General features: G+C 40.0%; 1 protein-coding gene across 4 annotated transcripts in view; it reads left to right on the top strand.

Annotated features, from left to right (window-relative positions):
- SH3PXD2B (SH3 and PX domains 2B) overlaps window positions 1-14,826 on the top strand; it is a 133,890-nt gene extending 119,064 nt beyond the window's left edge. For 2 of the 4 annotated variants that reach the window (XM_087924517.1, XM_087924516.1), the window contains 7 exons: window positions 362-466; window positions 2,151-2,234; window positions 4,648-4,762; window positions 5,154-5,380; window positions 7,886-7,935; window positions 8,624-8,749; window positions 10,497-14,826. In XM_087924517.1, coding sequence (XP_087780643.1) covers window positions 362-466; window positions 2,151-2,234; window positions 4,648-4,762; window positions 5,154-5,380; window positions 7,886-7,935; window positions 8,624-8,749; window positions 10,497-12,035 — 2,246 coding nt within the window. In that variant the 3' untranslated portion in view covers window positions 12,036-14,826. The remainder of the gene's footprint in view (window positions 1-361; window positions 467-2,150; window positions 2,235-4,647; window positions 4,763-5,153; window positions 5,381-7,885; window positions 7,936-8,623; window positions 8,750-10,496) is intronic. The other 2 variants (XM_026696378.2, XM_026696377.2) reach the window with 1 other exon arrangement.
- Window positions 14,827-20,375: the final 5,549 nt, after the last annotated feature.

The following is a 20,375-nucleotide window of genomic DNA, read 5'->3' as shown; positions in this document are numbered from 1 at the left end:
GAGACAGATGAAACCTCCTTTAGTAGATTTGAAATCAAGTGGTACAATTAAAAGTAGGGGGAAAGTGAAATGAAGCACCCAGCATGTCAGCCTACCTTTGAAGTGCCTACCTTTATTTTCACTACATTAACGTATTTTGTTTGAAAGGAGAAAAGTCTTACGATAGTGCAGTATTGATCGCCTAATTTCAAGGGACCTCAGCATGCCTCTCATCTTCTTAACTGGAAGCCAGACCACAGACTGATGTGATCCACAATTGGTATAGGATTGGGATGGAACATTCCATGATGGAGTGTGTTGCATAATCCTCTCTAGAATAGATTGCGACTCTCCACTTAACCCTTCTTTTCTTTATGTTTAGGCTGGTGGTTTGTAAGTACATTGGATGAACAAGGATGGGTTCCCGCAACGTGCCTAGAAGTCCAGGATGGTGCCCAGGATGAATTTTCGATGCAAACTGAAGAAGGTGGGAGTAGATCAAGATTCTTTCAGATTAGCCCCAAATGGTTTCGTATTATAGGTTTTGGTGGGGCTTTGAGTCCACATAAAATATTCAAGATAATGTTCAGAGAGGGGAAATACACTAAATACTTAAGTACCAAGAGAGTACTTCCAAGGGAGTCCCTATATGGATTTTTTGGCTCATAGCAAGTTCTTGTGAAGATTGAGGTCATTTAGTTTGTTATTTTTGGCAGAGGAGACTGGCTTGTTAGGGGCTCCTTCTTCATAAGCTTTCACACTCAAGTGCTTTTCCATTCAAAAGTCATGTCAGACTTTGGCATAGAAAGCCCATCTCCTGTACAGGTAGACCTTGACTTACAACCACAAGAGCCCAAAATTTCTGTTGCTAACTGAGACATTTGTTAAGCGAGTTTTGCCCAATTTTACAACTTTTCTTGCCACTGTTGTTAAGTAAATCACTGCACTTGTTAAATTGGTAATATGGTTGTTAAGTGAAACTGGCTTCCCCCCCTTGACTTTGTTTGTCAGAAGGACACAAAAGGCGATCACATGACCCCAGGACATGCAACCATCATAAATGTGAGTCAGTTGCCAAGCATCTGAATCTTGGTCATGTGACCTTGGGACTGCTGTAACGTTTGTAAGTGAAAAATGACCATAAATCACTCTTTCGGTGATGTTGTAACTTTGAACAATCCCTAAACAAACTGTTGTAAGTCAAGGACTAGCTCTATTAGTGCTCACGTGGATTTCAAACAACAAAGAACAAATGATCAGTTCATGCTTAATCCAGGGCATAGAATCTGAACAATAGTTATACTCAGGTGACTCTGAGAACATAGAAAAACTTCCAAGTGGCCTCAACGACTCTCTAAAAAGAATGCAAATGATCAGCTGTCTGCAAGGAATATAAATTCTTCCCTTCCCCACCGTTGAGTCAGAGCTGAAGAAGCTTCTTGGATGAGAAGCAAAACTTCTTCAAAGAAAAACTAGAAAGTCCGGTTGCCTCTTGAAAAAGCACCTTTGAGACAACCATAACCTGTATGACTGATAATCTCCATAGACACTTTGACCAGAAAGTTTTTTAAAAGTGCTTTTGAAGGCAATTTCTAAAGTAAGCCATATTTTCATGAGGAATGCATATGAACATGAATTATGAATTTTTTTAATGGACCGATGGAGGAAGGCATCTTATGCTGAGAAAATTCCTCATTGAACAGGAGTTTATTCTATTAAGGAATAAGGGAGTAAAGTCCTACTAATAAAACTTATCAAAGTAATACAAATGTTAGAAATTGCAGTGGAAATTTGATTTGCTGACTACAAGGTCAGTTGCACTGAGGGTGGGTAAAACTAAAGTTTTATTATAATTATTTTTTAAAATTAAAAAACAACAACAACCGAGATGCATTTTAGTATATCCATTTCAATCAAACTGCTCAAGTCCCTGCCATTTACCTGGGAGGAAACAAGACATATTTATATACTCTAAACCTCCTTGTGTGTTGAACAATCTTAACTGAGATGTATTAGGTAAATCATGGTTAAATCGTTGCTTAGTGTGGTATGTGGATCATGTCATTGTTAACCTTATTATAGCATTAAATCTTCTTTTTAAAAAGGTAAACTTTCCCCCTCCTTATATCCTGTTTTGTGCCTTTCCTGCTTCCCCAACATGCTCATCTCAGTCTCATGGAGATACTGGTCTCTTCCCAGACATGTGGGTCGCCGTCGGACTCTTGGGGACTTGTACACCAGTGGATGGGGTCAAGGTGGATGTTGTGGAGAATCTTTGTGCTTTCTTCTGTGCCTTCTTGGACTACCTTTCTCTATGTTTGCATGTGCTGTCCACTGTGGCCCATTGTTGCATGCAATTTATTTCGTATTGATATCCAGAGTGTCTATTTCCTTACTACATTGCTTATTGTAACTGTTAAAACTGCTTACACTTGAGTATGTGTGTCTCCTTTCCATTCCCTTGAAACTACTTGAGACCCTGATTATGACCATTTATACTGTTGAGTAAATTGTATTTTATTTGATCCTAACTGACATTAAATGCATTTTTATCTTTTTTTAAAAAAAAAAATCTGCATGTTAAATGCAAACTCAGCCACTTAATTGCTGGGACTACAACAGACAAAATAGGGTCCATGGGAGAAGGCAAATTCTCACATATTGCAATGCTTGTGACAGCCTTCAAAATCATTTTTCCCACTCTGTCTCACCCTATCCCATTCCCCCCAAAGCTGTTACAATTTGAATTTTTTAAAAAATATAAAGATGCATTTAAAATCACATTTATTTTGACCTTAAATTGTTTTTTTTTCCACAGTCCATTGAACACATTTCACAATAGATCTAGAAAGGGGAAAAGGTCCACATAGAACTACTAGATGTGAGAGTAGTTCTATATGTGGGGCACTTCAAAGCATCACATAATTGTCACTGCAGTAAGATTTGTTTGTGTTCAAAGGGTCATTTTTGCTAACACTCTACTGAAGAGCTTTTAAATTCTTTTCAACTTGCAACTAAAACAATTGCCAGCAATTACCTGTCACACATTTTGGACACTGTCTAAAATTTTAAAAAAATGATTGCAAGCATGTTTCTTCTCAAATTTTCTTTATTGAAAAGAAAGGAGCCAGGTTATAAAAATTACAATGACTAAACTGTTTCCCAATCAGAACAATATACAGCTATTAGGGCAAAATCCTTTTCATTTTCTTCCTAAATAGTCTTCCTGTGATCTGGCAGAAAGTAAAGAATTGTATGCCATCCTGACATTTTAAATCACCTCTTTTGCAGCCTATTGGCATTAGCCATTTTAACTGTGGCTGACAGCAAGTGGAAGCAATTTGTTTCTGCTGGATAGATGAATCTTGCAAATCCAAAATGCTTACCACTAAAATGGCAGTTGAAGTTCTGCCCTAAAATACCCTGATCTGTTACAGTATCACAAGTGGAAAAGTTTCGATGAAATGTTAGAGTCTGCTTTCAATGGCTATATTAAAATTATTTCTGTTGAATTGATTCCATTCTATCCACTGGGCATATGTAGAAATGAGAAAGCAGTGTGGGATGTTGAGGAGCACAGATAGTAGGGTCTTTTAGAGATATTACCTGACATCATTTGGAAGGCTTATATACTCTATGGATGCTCAGTATAAGATCATCTTTCCTCTACTTGATAAAGGAGAAGTGCTCTTTATCCATTGACGTGATGTTCTTGTACTTTAGCTTCTACTTTTTCTTGTACTTCATTTTCTGTTTTAGAGATAGTTTTACACTAAACCATCTCTAAACTGCATCTGAAAAACAATCCTTAATATTTACATAGAGGGCCATTCCAGGTTCACTTCCTACAGAATAACCTAAGAATTGAGCATTAGTAGCTCATGGAGATAAAGGATGTTTTTGCATTATTTGAAAGGTTTAATTGGGAGTTCTTTAGAAGAAGAAATAATTACCAGGAAAGCAACCTTAACAAGGGCCAGCAATTACTACAGCTATGACAAACCTACTTCCAGGATACCTCAGGAAAACAGATGACATAACTGCGTAGTATTTCAGCCGACAAGAGATATGTCTCTTATTCCATTGTTCAGATGAATAGTTCATTTGAATGAACTGTCATTGGTTCTGATAAGATTGCTAAACTGACATCTGTACTAAAGCATCTAGTAGTTTGTAGCTGACACTTGAAATAAATGAAAAAAAACAACAAACCATCACGTAGAACTGGTTTGGTCATCTGTCAAACAAAAAACGTATCACATTATTTTCTGGATTATCAGGTTCCATAAATAACCATTTTTATGTGCCTACTTCAATTAGAAAAAGAACATAGAGGTTCTTTGAAAGGCATTCTGAGGCTGCATTAGGCTTGAGGAGTTTTATTATCAATTATGAAAATCTGTCTTTCAAAGGTGACGTTGAGCCCTTGGTGAAAAACGGACAGAATCAACCATATTCAGTAGATTCGACTGTATTGTGGAATATCAACAATCAGTTGATTCCACTCTATTGTGAGGGCCCATTCACTGTGCTAAATTATCTAAGATGGGTGGATTTTTCAGATTAGTTCTGTTTTTAGAAAAAAAAAAGATGTCTTCCCAATTATTATTTACCTTTCTCTCTCTCTCTCTCTTTCTCTCTTTTACTGCTATATTTCTCTTTCAATAGAGAAGTATATGGTGATCTACCCTTACGCTGCTCGGGATCAAGATGAAATAAACCTGGATAAAGGAGCTACAGTGGAGGTGATCCAGAAAAATCTGGAGGGATGGTGGAAAATCAGGTACATTTCCCATCATGATTGAAAAAGCATTAATGGGAAGTAGAAACTTTAGATCACAAGGTTCAGGTTATTTCATTATTTTTGCAGTTTTCTTCAATGAAGGGATAGGAGAATAACTTTCAAGTCCAGATAGTCCTCGACTTACAATACTTCCTTTTAGTTACAATGGCACTGAAAAAAGTGACTTATGATAGTTTTATGTCTGATATCTCCAAGCAATTTTTTTTTTAAAGGTTAACATTCTGATTCAGATCATCATCTTAACACTGAATTTGGAATGCTGGTTTTGCTTTTGGGCATTGCAATGGATGAGATTGCCTATGTTGGGAATTTGTTGACTGTAGTAAAAAAAAAAAATAGACAAGAGATCAGATGATTTGTATTTCTTTAGATATCAGGGTCAGGAGGGCTGGGCCCCAGCATCTTACCTGAAAAGAGGGAGTGGAGACCTACTTACATCAAAACTGGGATCTGCTGCTTCAGCCCATTCACATGCATTGGATATGGATGGACTTTCTCGACAGCAGAATTCCCCCAGTCGAGACAAGGATGGACCGAGTAATCAAAGAGATGGAAGATATGATGGTCGCCCATTGCCCAATGTGGACCTTCAACGAAGTAAGTTGGGAACAACGAAGAAAGTGCTTAATGCCTTTTGAAGAAAATTGGTCAATCAGGTAAAAGCAAGAAATCTTCATGGCTCTAGAGTGGCGTTATCCATTTTTCTTTGAACTGAGTGTTGCATTTTGCTTTTGACTGGCAGGCAGGGATTCTTGTAGTCCAATGATAATCAAACCAGAACAAATAGTAAATTTGATCTAATTTTAAATTTACACCAACTTAAATTGTCTTGGACTACTTAATCTAATTACACCCAAAGCATTCAATAACTTATCCATCCTGGCATGGTTTTCTTGATAGGATAAAGTTAAGGTTAGTGTAGATTTTAAGAATCTTTACATTGGAAGAGAGATATTGAGAATATGGAACAGTTATTTTATTGATCACTCAAAGCAGCAAGCATACCTAATCCTTCCTCCTCCTCCTATTTTCCCCCACAACAATAATCCTGAGAGATTGGTTGTGCTGAGAGAAAATGAGCAGCCCAAAGTTACTATACTCCTTTGCTATAATTTATTTTTCTTTACAGCTTTTATTTTGCTAAAAATTTATTTAATAAAAATTATTAAAATGAAAGAATGAATTTTCCATCCTCTTATGGTAAAAGTTTCATTTGATGGTACCATTTGGGATTATTTTCTGGATTTCATGCAGTCCTGTTGTATGGGTAGCCCTCAGGTTACAACAGCAATTCGAACTGGGAACTCCATTGTTAAACAATGGAGTCATAAAGGGCAATGTCATGTGACTGCATTACTTACCAATGGCAATTTCAGCAGTCCTGACTCCCACTGTTAAACAAGGACCATGCACGTTGTTAAGCAAGGACTTCACGTGAACATGACTTTTGACTTCCTGCCAGCTTCTCCAGGACAACCTATAAGGTATTTAATGGTTCTGGACTCCAGTTGTGTCTCTTTAATGCTAAATCCTCACCCTTCCCAACCTTTTGTTCCTCTGATGGAGAATTGTTTGGGTCGTAGGTAATAAATCTATTCTTTACCTGGGATGGCTGAATGTTAGCTCTACAAGATAGACTAGGCTAAGAAACTAATGTTGTATAGCTTAGGACTATTTTTATTGCAACTGTATCTTGCAAATCTATGTTGCCCCCCCCCACCCCTGCCTCACTTCTTCCTTCATGTGAACAAGGGAGTGGCTCATTCTTTTCTTAGCCAAGGCTCAAGCCCTGTTTATTCTGACCATTGCCTTGGTAGTAGCTTTTCCTCCTATCCTTCAAGGCCATTCCCTCAAACATTTCTAATGGGTGCCTAGATATTACAAGTTCCCCTCAAGGGACACAAGCATTCCACTGTTCCTAAGTTATCTATGAAGGAAAACCTCCTTTGTTTTCTTTCTCCCTTCCTTATCCCTTTCCCCACCCTGCCTCTGTGGAACTCAGTGGAGTACTTAGGGCCATGATGGCGAACCTATGGCACGTGTGCCACAGGTAGCATGCAGACCCATTTGTGCGGGGACGTGAGCCCCAGGCAAACTTACCTCACTGCGCATGTGTGCCCTCCCAGCTGATTTTCAGACCCTTTTCGGCCTGCCAGAGGCTTGAGGAAAGCCTCTGTAGGCTTTGTGGGCTGAAAAATAGGGCCGTTTCATCACTTCCTGTATTTCCAGAAATGCCGGATGTGACAAAACGGCCCCATTTTTCGGCCTGCAAAGCCTGTAGAGACTTCCTTCAAGCTTCTGGCAGGCCGAAAAAGGCCTCAAACAGGCCAAAAATCAGCTGGGAGGTGCAGTGCAGGTAAGGGGGGGAATCACGTGCACATGCACAGGGGGCGTGGGGCGTGGGGCCCCCCTGCATGCATTGCCTTCTGGGTGCTGGTATGGCACATGAGTGCACGCATACAAGCAAGTGTGCAATTTTTGGCACAGGAGCCCAAAAAGGTTACCACCACTGGCTTAGGGCAACGGATTCAGGTTCTACTAAAACCTTGATTAGATGGCTCATGGCGCCGCTCATGGAGGCTGCCAGGGCACCGCTCATGGTGAAAAGCAAATAGAAAAGCTATAGAGATTTACTTTCTCGGATTAGAATACAGGTAGTCCTCGACTTACAACAGTTCATTTAGTAACCGTTCGAAGTTACAACAGAACTGAAAAATGTGACTTATGACCATTTGTCACACAATCATTGCAGCATCCTCATGAATCTGATCAAAATTCAGATGCTTGGCAACTGGTTCCCATTTATGACAGGTGCAGTGTCCTGGGGTCATGTGATCACCTTTTGTGGCCTTCTGATGAGCAAAGTCAACGGGGAAGCCAGATTCATTTGACAGCCATTATACCAGCTTAAGAACTGCAGTGATTCACTTAAAAACTGTCAAGGAAGGTCGTAAAATGGGGCAAAACTCACTTGACAAATGTCTTGCTTTAGCAACAGAAACGTTGGGCTCGAAAATTATCTGTAATGCGGTGTTGTTCACAAATGTTTTCCAAAGCACATGCCAATATCTTTGAAGCACATTTAAATGCTTGTTTTGACAGAGTCACCCAAGATGAGGCAAAGACCCCCTCCGCGTCGAGATCTCACAATAGTAAGTGTTGCTTCCTAATGCATTTAAGCCGTCTGATGACAACCCATCAGATGGAATGAAAGACGTTGGGAAGATAAAAGAGACCCAGGTCTTGCTACCTCTTTTATATATCTGCATAAATCCCCACGTCCAAAGCATTTTTATAATGTCGTTTAAGGAGGAAATTGGCATGTCTAACTTGCCTTTCCTTTTCAAAATATGAGTAGTAAATAAGGTTCAGCGTGGTATGAGTTCTGTTTCCAAGGCATTTAATTGGGTGGGATGCAATCACAGTTTTTACTAGTTTGTTAGAAGTCTATTTCTGGAATTTGTACCTGCAATCAAACTGATAGCATGGGGTTTTTTTTCCAACATTGAATAACTTTACTATATACAATTAATGCAGGGTTTAACTATAAAACCGCAGACCCCCACTTTTATTTCTACTTAGATATGTTTCTAAACACTAACAAAAAGCTGGTTTTCCTATAAAGACATAATTTTGATTTCATAGTTGGAATTGACCAAAGAAACATTTCATCTCTTGCTCTGCAGAGGCTCTGCTGAAAAACGAGTTATGGGTTTGTCATCTCCTTGGGCTCACTTGCTGTGTGACCCTGCAGATGGAGACTGGAAAGCTTAATGTGTAAAGAATTGCTTTTTGTGGATGGGAGATGACTAATGCGTATTTTTAATATTCTTGTAATAGCCACGGTGTGTCAATTTGCCAAAGCCTCCAGTGCCCCCACAGGTGGAAGAAGAGTATTACACCATTGCTGATTTCCAGACCACCATCCCTGATGGGATTAGCTTTCAGGCAGGACTGAAAGTAGAGGTGAGACTAAATTTTGTCAAGCCCATCTTCATAATCCTTGGCTTCTTCCACATAGCTCCCTTTAAAACTCGCTATATACTTTTTACAGTGGTATAGTATTGTCAGCTAACCCAGTTCTATGTGTGGTGATTTTAATCATAGTTTTCTAAAGAAGTCTTTCTTCATTACAACTGTTCCCATCTCAACTACTTGAGTCAGAAATATATTCCAGAAAACAAGATGCTGTTTCTCTCCACTTAAATTTCATAAGACGTTTGAACAAATCAAACTGGAAAAGTTTGGTCCAACAGAATGTACTACTAAGATTCTACTTAGATTAGATTCTACTTATGTGACTTTATAAATAAAAGAAAGAGGATTATCTTCCTTGACTCCAATCAGTAGCTCTTGGGGAACGATGCTTTACAAGAAAGGCAAATTTTCTGTGCTCCCATTAAACGTATTTTTAACTTGAGGAAGTGGAGGAGACCTTATCTTCATCTGCCATCCATGCACTGCTAAATTATAGGACAATGTCCTCCTATCATTATATTCCTGGTTTTAAAATTCAGAAGTGTATTTCTGGATGTGCAGGCTATGCACATTTACAGATGGCTCAATGCTGACATCTAGTGACTATTTATTTTCTTGTCATATCGGAGCATCTTGTACCTCATATAGAAGTCAGTTGGGACCATATGTTTTGATGGCCTGCCCATGCTTAGATAGGTAATCATTCAGGAAAACTGCTCATTTCATGATCAGTAACATAAATCATCTGGAAATGCTTGATTCTCTCTTGGGCTTGCATCGTAAAAATTTTGGTCATGCCCTGTATTGTACAAAAGCTAAATATGCTCCTCTGAACCTTCAGATGTCCAGATGGATTCAGTGGCAATCACTGTATCAAGCTGAATTTAAAAGTGAATATAAGAAAGACGAAGATTTTATCAATAATTTTAGATGATAAATGCTAACGATCATATATTTGTTAAACATTATTTAATTATTATTTATACTGTAGAGAACAAAATGACACTAAATTGATAATTTTATTTATTAATAAAATTTAAAAAATATAAGTAAAAACTATTTTAATTTTATTAACTTAGGTCAGTTCTTAGGGTTAGAATCAATTAAATGGAAAACACTTAATGAAGTGATTTTTTTTGCGGTTGTTCAGTTGCTAAGTCATGTCCGACTCTTCACAACTGCATGGAACATAGCATGCCAGGCCCGTGTCCTCCACAGTCTCCCTGAGTCTGCCCAAACTCTTACCCACTGACCCAATAAAAGGTCTTTTGAGCCTCACTGAAGCCTCAGAGTCCTGATTCGATTGGGTTCATTACTCAGAACAATGACACAATGCCTCAATGACACCATGTAACCATCTCATGCTCTGCCGTCCCTTTCTCCTTTTGCCTTCAATCTTTCCCAATTTTCCAGTGGGTCCTCTCGTCTTGTTTGATGGCCAAAGTATTCGAGCTTTAGCTTCAGTTTTTGTCCTTCCAAAGGACAGTCAGTATTCCTTTAGGATCAACTGATTCGATCATACTATATATTCATTTTCAGCCCACAGACTCATCACTGTAAACTATCTTAAAAGTAGTTTTTCAGTGATGAATCTGTAGGCTGAAAATAGATGACTACTTGTCTATTATATGAAATAGAAGGGTGAAAATCTTAATGCTAAACTTAACCTCAAAAATTTTAGGTAATGCAGTTGCTATGAAGTTCTAAAGAATGGTGACTTTATTTCCTTCTCCAGGTAATTGAGAAGAACCTAAGTGGTTGGTGGTATATTCAAATTGAGGAGAAGGAAGGCTGGGCACCGGCTACTTTTATTGACAAATACAAGAAAACTAGCAATGCATGTAGACCTAATTTCTTGGCACCATTACCAAATGAAATGGCACAGCTACGGCTCGGGGACAGCACAGCAGAGAACAGCTTTAATGGAGATTCTGCTGGGCCATCTCGACCTCTGCCTGAAGCACCACCTAATGGTATTGAATATGGAATCAAATGGAAAGGAAAGGAGATGCCCCAAGATGCTTTGCCTGAGAATAGTGATGCTTCTTTGTGTGTTGGGTATGAAGAAATAGGTGATCGGGATATGGAAGAGAAACCAAGTCTTCCTCCAAGGAAGGAATCCATAATTAAATCAGAAGAGGAATTAATGGAAAGGCAAAGGTTGGAGCAGCGGCCTCCTCCAAAACCTCCTGGAATGATTTTGCCAGCTATCCCCCCAAAGCAGATCGTGCCTCCAAGGGACAACAAGAAGCCAGAGCTCAAAACAGAGAAGGGCAAATTGTTCCAGTTGAAAAACGAAATGGGTCTTGAGTGTGGACATAAGGTTTCTCCAAAGGAAATAAAGAAGCCCAACCTCCGGCCTACAAGCAAGCCAATGAAACCAAAGATTGAGCCCCCCGAGGATAAGCCTGAAGCAACTACCCCAAACCTTTTTCTGAAATCAAAACCTCAGATCAAACCGAAGCCAGCACCTGCTCCTAGGACAGACCTTCCTCAGTCAGAGAACAAATTAGATCTTTGCAACCTGAGGAGCAAACTCAAGCCTGCAAAAGCTCAAGAGAAGCTGTTGGAGCAGGACCCTGTGGTTAATGAGAGTGCCTTCAATAACAGTGGACTTCTGGTAGAATCTTCTGTCAAATCTCAGGAAAAGCCCAACGTGGAGATTACACCTCCTTCTAGACCTGACAGCCAAATTTTTAAGGAAGCTCCTTTCCCCAAAGTTCCTGTGGGTTTATCAAAGCTAGGTGAAAATGAATCCAAGAGCAGCTTTCCAGTACCCAGGGAGCCCCCTCAACGTCCAGTAGTACCTCCCAGAAGACCTCCACCTCCAAAGAAATCAAGTGTGCCAGCACCCTCAGCTTCATTTGCACCCCCTGCAGAACATAAAGTCCCACAAAAGGAAGTGCCTGAAGTTCGAGCTGTCCCAGTGTCCAGTAGGCCAATATTGGTCCCACCAAAAGCCAAAGCCTTCCTGCCGTGTCCTGGCCAAGAGGAAACCAAACCAAAAGGCAGCTCTGGGCAAAAGTCATTGCCCAAGCCTATAGAGAAGGAAAGAGTATCCATTCCAATTACCAACCTGGAGGTCTCCAAAGAAGCCCTCTATGTGGCTGTGGCAGATTTTGAAGGAGATGAAGAAACTAGCAGTTTTAAAGAAGGGACTGTATTTGAAGTCCGTGAGAAGAATAGCAGTGGCTGGTGGTTTTGCAAAGTCCTCACAGCAGGGCCATGTTGGGAAGGCTGGATTCCTTCCAACTATCTCCGAAAAAAGCCGTAGTCCTGTTGTTGCTTTTGCATTACAGCAGCTCAACAAACCCCGTTTTAGTACTGCAATATTTAATTAGCTTATTTATAGATCTTCATAAGGCCAACTCTATTAGAAACAACAAAAAGCAAAGTATCTGGGATACCACACATTCCAATTTGGGTGTGTTTCCAAAATGAATTACAAGAGGAAACATGCCATTATGTAGCATTATACCTAGGCTACTCTTCCTTCTGTAGTTCATTTCCTGAACAATCTTAAGAGAAAAAAGGAAAGAGAGAAGAGCCACTTTCCTTTTTCAGCATCATGTGCCATTTAACCTCACTAAATATAATCATGGGCTAAGAAACTTCATGGCAAGGACAATATATAAGTAATACAATTCCATAATAGGGTACTTAGGTGCAAAGAGCTATCCCAGTTGTTGTTGTTCATTATTTTAGTCTCCTGTCTCTGTATTTTCTTCTGATATGAACAATGCATCTGCCATAGCTCCCTTTTATATGACAGCTAGTGTTTTTATATAAGCACCATGTCTGAAGACTTGCTAACGAAGTTCAATGTACTCGCTGCAATGCAGATCTCTGTCTCACTTGGATTTTTCAGTATCTTAATCTCGTTTCAGTAAATGTCGAGGGCATGACGTACAGGTTATCCATGTCCATACGGTTGGTGCTGCATCTTTGAGACTTGCTCTGCCAAACTTTTATCTACATCTTCTGACTCTTCTAGATTTTGGCCCATCTTTTCTAAATCTAGAAGGTAACAGAATGGGAACCCTCCAGATTCAGCCTTTCTAAGAAAGTCTTTAATGTTAAAGTTGTCCTAAAGGAAATGTACGAAGGATTTACCTCAGCCCTGTTATCTCTTCCTCATATATTTTACTGTGAGAGCTTTTCCAAAAAGCTTGGTTTCCTACTTTTGTGGTTTCTTTAGAATGCAAGCTAGATTGGCCATGTCTTTTGAAACATGCAGCCAGGCTAAAAGAACGGCACACTCTAAGAGCTATGTGAATTGTTTGGATCATCTTGTTTAAATCATCTAGCCTGTTTAAATCCTGGTCAACTAGTGACAGGTTATGGCAATTTTAGTGACATGAACTGGAACCAAGAACCATTTAATAAGACGTATTTCAATTTTGGAGCTACAGCCAAGAAGTAGAAGATTCATAAATATGAAGATTAACTGTATGGAACTTGTTCTTCTAAAAGATGCAGGGGCCACCTTTATTCCTACTTATTTCTGTATACTTAAACGGACAAGCATGATTAAAATAAATGTGTGCTTGCCTTTCTTTTTTCTTTTTTCTTTCATACAGTAGAAATGCATGAAATAAGAACATGCCCAAAAGTGATAGCTTCTCATTATAGCCATGACAGTCTTTAAACAATTGATGATGCAGAGATTTAAACTTCATCATTTTCAGTAATTCTCACGTGTTCAATTACATTGTGGTTTGAGGGTGTAGGTGAGAATCTGGTATGCAGAAATTAAGCATACAATTTGTGTTGAAAAGATTTCACAGGAAAGAAAAAAAAATACTAGTTTCAAAAAGGCAATAGAGCATTTGTGTTACAGGAATTTGTCTAGTAAGCTCCCATGAGCCGAATCTCACTAATTTTCCTGAAATTAAATCAGCTTAAGTCCAACTCTAAAATTTGCCTGTAAAAATCAGATCTTGGAGTTTAAGTGGCTGCATTTTTCTCAAAGGCAGGTCAGTCTGACTATTACTTAGACAGATTCAGGATATTAATAATAGGAATATGATTCATTTGTCAATTTGATTAGACATGAGATCATCAGAAGTCATTCTGAGAGATCCTGCTACATAAAAGTAGAAATCTTACTTTTTGTTTGTCATGACTGACTGCTCTAATTTTACCATTAGTCTCTAACTACTATTAAGCAGTGGTTGAACCATTTGCTATTCTGCAACTTTTGTTCAACACCTAACTATACTTTAGTTTCCTTCTTGGAACTATTCAGTACGTGTGGTCTAGTGACATTACAATATTCATTTCAGAATCTTTGTATAACTAAATAATTTGTATTAAAATACATGTTTCTTGTACAGTATTATTTACCCATCTCTAATCCTAATCCTTTTCCTTTGCCCTATTCCTAAAAACAAAGACATTCCTAGAGTAGAAAGAACTAAAAACTGTTTCTAGTATTTCTTGTTGCTTCCATATTTCTTTCTTGAAAAAACTTTTCCCAGAAAATGGACTGAAGGATCAGGATGGTCTGGGTTAATAAAGCACTCTGATTAAGGAAGCCATTACATTACACATCTGTGCCTCACTTTTTATATTACATGGGATAGACGCAATTATGAAGACCTGACTTGCTGGAGTATGAGAAAGTTGTTGAGCTAATATTTGTCTCAACACTTTTGTTGCCTTATACCAAAAGGTATATCATTCTGAAAAGGATAACCAGATGACATAACATGTAACCTGCTCTGTTTACTTTCCAAGTTCACTGACCACATATCTGTTGGACTAAAGGATGTTCTTGTATTCCAATCCCCTAGCCTTCTAACTGGGATGTTCTCCAATGGCCTGAGGTTCATCCACATCTTTAAAAGCCTGTTTTAATGTTTAATGTTATGTATCAATCTGTATCAATCTGTACGTTAGTTGGGTGGGATTTATGGGGATGGGATTTTTGACAATGGTAGACGTAGCCTATGTAAAATTCATGTACACTTCCAGCATTAAAGGCTAGGTGATTGTGTCTTATGTGTGTGTTTTTTAAGATAAAAAAATAAAAAATAGGCTTGACTGGTTTCAAGCAGAACTGATGCGATGGCTTTTTTATTCTTCTTCCATGTATATTTCTCGGCAAGTGTGCAGGGGTGGGATTCTACCAGTTCGCACCTATTCGCTAGAACCAGTTGTTAACATTCTAAGCAGTTCAGAGAACCGGTTTTTAGAAGAAATTACTGGCCTAATCCTGTAAGGAAGGCAGGAAGGAAACATTCTGGTGTTGCTTACAGAAACTGCCTCTCCATTAACCCTTACTACGCTCTTGGCAGAACTAGATTTCCTGTCTCAGGAACCTCTCTGGAGTTTTTTTTCCCCTCCTTTGCTGGTACTTTGCTTGTGTGGAGTGACCATTCAAAGTTACAATGGCACTGAAAAAGTGACTTATGACCCTTTTTCACACTTATGATGGTTGCAGCAGCCCCACAGTCACGAGAGGCCATGCGAGGAGATGCGTGCCTTGATGTGAGTGATATTGAGCTGGCCACACCCAGCCAATAACATGACCACCAAGCCATGCCCACCAACTAAGCCATGCCCACAGAACCAGTTGTTAAAAAATTTGAATCCCACCCCTGCGTGTGTGTATGTGTGTTGCATAATTAGTTGAGATGTGATGCTATTTGTCATTCACATGATTTGCAGAGATTCTAGAGAGTCTATGATTATATTTTTAGGGATGAAGTGATCCTCTTCAAGTGTTTTGTTTAAAAAAACAATAGTATGAAATGGCTGCTGTAAAGAAGCCACAACATTTGAGCCTCCATCAAGATTATTGTGGTTCGGCCCTCCTTAAAATTAACACAGAACAGTGTTAACTTAAAGAACAATGAGGGCACTTCAGATTAAGTGGGATGGAAAAGACAGAGTTTTATGAATTTGCAAATGATTCAACAGGTGGTGGTGAATTCAGTTAAACTTTCAATAGAAAGAGCTGACAAACAATTCTGAAAATATAGTAGGTGGTTTGGAGAAAGGCATCTGTTCTTTTTTAAAGTTAACCACTACAGAGTGAATCTCAAGCAAAAAAACTGTTTGTGACAGACCAGACAACTGTCTATTGTAAAACATGCGAAATTTTACAGTTTATGCCTCTGAAAGAGTGAGTGGGGAAAATTAATCTCATAAAGCAAATTGGGGTCTTTAAGAGTTATAATGCTGAAATCAAATAATGTTGAAGCATTCCCAACATTTCACCAGAGAATTGTAGTGACAACTCCTACATTTTGAAGAGTTGTTGAGAAAAGATGAGAAAGAAGAAGATAATTCTGATAAAGCATAAGGACAAGAGGTTTTAGAATGCATGTGCAAAGACTAGCAGTGAAAAATAAACTGAAAGATTTGGCAGGGACAAGGCCTCATTGTTTGGGGTGCAAGGGAGAGACAGGCTCTTGCCAAACAACTCTTTAAACTCTAGGACAGGGCTCTCCAACCGTGTCAACTTTAAGACTTGTGGACTTCAACTCCCAGAGTTCCTCAGCTAGCTGGCTGAGAAACTCTGGGAGTTGAAGTCCACAAGTCTTAAAAGTTGCCAAGGTTAGAGACCTCTGCTCTAGCACACTGTTTCTCAACTTCAGCAACTGTAAACTGTGTAGACCAGTGGTTGCCAATAGGTGGGCCATGGCCACTGGTAGTCCCTGAGAAAATGTTGCTGGTCCACAGAGAAATGGCACCCACAAAGCAATTAATCCAGGCTGCGTGGGAACAAGGATACACCACCCACATGGCCCGCAGGAACACAAGGCTTACGTCACTTGCATTATGAACAACATAAGGTAGTGAGGGGAGGGGGGAAATGGCGAAGTGAGGAGAACTTGCCCCATTCGCTCCATGCGCCTCGCCTGGCTGCCAGGCTGCTTCTTTCCACTTCTTTGTTCTGCTTTTGGCTGCATACAAGGAAAGCAGCAAAAGTCTTTCTCTCCCCCAAACTCCGCCAGAAATGAATCTTTGGGACCCTGCAAGGCATCCTGCTCCAAGAGGCTGCACTGGCAAAGACTCATTTCTGGTGGAGTTTGGGACTTCTGCTGCTTCTGCTGCTTTCCTTGCATGAAGCCAAAAGTCTCTCTCTCTCTCTCTCCCCCTGAGAACGGAGCTGAAGATGGTAAAGAATGATCGATCAGTAGGAAAAGAGGGTGGGGGAATTTCCTATCGATAAATCGTTTTTTATTTGGGATCGCAGAATACCCCCCCCCTCTCTCCTACTGAGAATGGAGCTGAAAAGAGGTTAGGAATGTGGCTGCCTTGGAGGGTGGAGTGTGCGTGAGGGGGATCTGTGGTGTGTGTGTGTGTGTGTGTGTGTGTGTGTGAGAGAGAGAGAGAGAGAGAGAGCATCACAGCCAGTCCTCCGAGATTAGATATCTCTCTCTCTCCCCCTGACAACGGAGCTGAAAAGCAGATTAAGAATGTGGCTGCCTTGGAGAGGGTGTGTGTGTGTGTGTGTGTGTGTGTGTGTGTGTGTGTAGGCCCTCTGTGTGTGTGTGAGGGGGGGAGAGGGAGGGAGGGAGGGAGAGAGAGAGAGAACATCACAGCCAGTCTTCTGAGGCACTCTCTCTCTCCCCCCCCCCCCTCCCCCGCCCATCCCCCAAGAATGGAGCTGAAAAGCAGGTTAGGGATGTGGCTGCCTTGTGAAAAAACTCAAGCTAGGCCTGAATATTATTGCCTAACAGAGGAAGGCAAAAAGTTAATGGATTGGGGAATGGAACGGGAACCTTTTTGCATTTTTGTTGCAAATCCCATTTTGTATCTTTACTAATTGGGAAGAAGTACGAGAGAAGGAATACCAATATGCTTCTGAGGGTTTCTCAGAACCATTATTTCTTTCTTAAATTCACCCTGGACTTCTCAGGGATAGTCTGTGAGCATTCTAAAGGTGGCTGACAGTGCCTGGCCTTTGTTGGAAACCTGAAGCTGCCCTTTTGTGGCTATCTGGTGTGATGCAGCAGAAAAGAAATGAACTCTTAATAACTTTTTCTCTCTGGGTGTGAATAAATATATCAGACAGGTCAGTGTTATTGACATTCTAGTTCTTGTTTCTGTAAATACAGCAAGCAAGCTAGATCATCCAGTTCTAGCAGGAAGCATCCTCCCACAGCAAGGAAGACAGTTGTAGGAAAGCATTTCAATGAAACAATCCATTAAAGGCTCTCCCAGGAGTGGTGCTTGCATTGTCATTCCCATTTTGAAGTTGTCCGGTAGATAAAGCCAAAGAATGATCATTAAGCATATTTACCTATTGATCTAGGACAGGGGTCATGGCAGTGTCACCTAACGTATTGGGACTTTTTTCTCCTTCACTAAACTGGACCTGGGTGTGGGCAGTGCACGATGCACCCGTCTCATGGACCAGGAGTTTGACAGCCCTGGGACTAGTTTACTAGAGAACAATGTGAAAGAGAAGAGGGGCCCTTATGCATGGGAAATGGAGATTAGACAACCTTCCATTGCTTTTATCAACTTGGATCAGCCTTAAGCAGTCCTGCTTCAACTGGCCACTATGTGGTGCTATTGCAAGGTTCTGTGCTTCCTATTTTTCATGCCAAATCATCTCTGAGTAATCATCTCTGAGTGGGGAGACTTTGCTTAGCTAGGAGCTGTGTGCGTACTTGTAATGGCTATATCTAGAAATCAAGACTTCAAACAACCGAGTGTCTCTGCATTCAGGAGGCCAAAGGCATGAAACTGCTGATTGTATCAAGGCAGCTAGAGAGGAAATTAACCATTATGGGATTCTCCCTCCCCATCCCTGGTGAATAATGGAGACTTGATTGAAACGATATTACCTTTTCTTTTTTTCCGTTATATTGAAAGGTAATGTGATATGCTAAATTGACAAGGACAACAATAATAATAGTTTTCTATTCCAAAATTTCCATGCATTGTACAATGAAATCAAATGAATATTAAAGAAGAAACTGAGAACCCAGCATAGTAAAAAGGCTTTTAAGGTCTCAAGGTCCTTCCAGGTTGATCCTGGTGGTGGGTGGGTTCCATCTCATTGAACAGAAGTAATTTTCAGAAACTTGTACCTTAGCACTTTTCCAATACGATAACACCCCAGTCAGAAGGTTTGCTAAAAACCAATTCTCAACTTTGGTTTTCTGGAAAGGCACACAGAGACAATTGCACCATATCCCACATTCCTTGGCCTGCTGAAGGATGCTAGCAATAAGCTTTGAAGTCTCAAAATAATTATATTGACATTCAAATACTTACTCCCTTTCAAAATAGCAGTGCAGGATGGTATCCATCTGAGATCATAGCTAAATTGTGGGAGTTCCTTTAGAAGAAGCTATGAAATATATTATTGTTCCAGGTAATCCTCATTTAGTGGCCACAATTGGGACTGGAAATTGCATCATTAAGGGAAGTGGTTGCAATTGTGCTTATTATCTTACTTCAACTTTCCTTTGCTTTACAGACTTGCAAAGATCATAAATGTAAGGACTGATTGTAACGTTACTGTCAGCTTTGGAAGCGCTGTTAGTACCAGACGCTTCCACACTGCCACATTCTTGAGCCTGGGAAAATGAGAGGGGGGAACTTCTTGGAGCGTGTATGGTTAGACATCATAGCATTCTTCTTCTAAGTCAAGGTCATGTTATTTCTACACATGGCTGAGGAGTGGTTGTGGGGATGTCTCAATTTGGGAGGGATGGTGAATGGGGCATGGGATGCAATGAGGGTGCAGGGGGTGGGTTTGTAATTTTTTACTTATCGAAGGGAAACCCCGGAACTTTCAGATTCGGGATTTCCCAGATGTGCCCATTTACTACTCTAATAAAAGGAACCTTTGAGAAGATGTCTCTCTCGGAGTTATTGATTGGAGTTGAGGTTTTCTGGAACGCTGACAGTTACGTTTCATCACTGTTGTAGCTGCGGTTATTAAATGAGGCTGTTGCTAAACAAGGATCACTTGTACATTCTTGAACAGTGTTCTGGTTTCTTCTGTCTCCTAGATTTGTTCTAATTCTGCCAGAGATCATAATCTCTGTGTTGTTTTGGTGTTAGTGTTTGACCCAGCCCTTGTCTGATGAATTGGAAGTGGAATGTACAGTGCTGTAACTACTTAGTGCTGTAGGCTCCATGTTAAAATTCTATTATGGTTTACAGAAGTGTTTCCTCTCCCTTGTGTACCTAAAAGAACCCTTCACAGAATGCCATATATGTGCAGCCATTCAGGTTCAGAGGAACAAAGAGTATGCAGGGACCCAAGCGTGCAATTCCAGACCTCTCTTTTCCTACGAAAAACAGTAGCTGCTTTAAAGAGTGTCAGACAAATGTTGTATTTGCATGATCTGTCTGTCTTTCAATCTAAAGGACTGACATTATTATGGACGGTCCCCCTCTTCACAGAATGCCTGTCACCAAATTTCTGTACTCCTGTACTTGACATGAGTTAAGTGAAACAGCTTGTTTTACTGACTTCCTGCAAAAACAGAAGCAGGAGTTACAGAAATTTAGGATAAGGGCACTGAGATATCATGGGGGTGGGGGGGTCAAAGTGGTTTTTGTTTTTTTGAATGATAGGAAAAATGTTACCAGTAAAAGTCCTTTCATAGTAAAGCTGATTCTCTAAAGAGGTGATGGA

This window comes from Pseudonaja textilis, chromosome 2 (assembly GCF_049901715.1).
Source record: "Pseudonaja textilis isolate UNSWEBS1 chromosome 2, rPseTex1.2, whole genome shotgun sequence".
Lineage (NCBI taxonomy): Eukaryota > Metazoa > Chordata > Lepidosauria > Squamata > Elapidae > Pseudonaja > Pseudonaja textilis.
The sequence above is the reverse complement of the archived record's forward strand: the minus strand, read 5'-3'. Positions and strand labels throughout refer to the sequence as shown.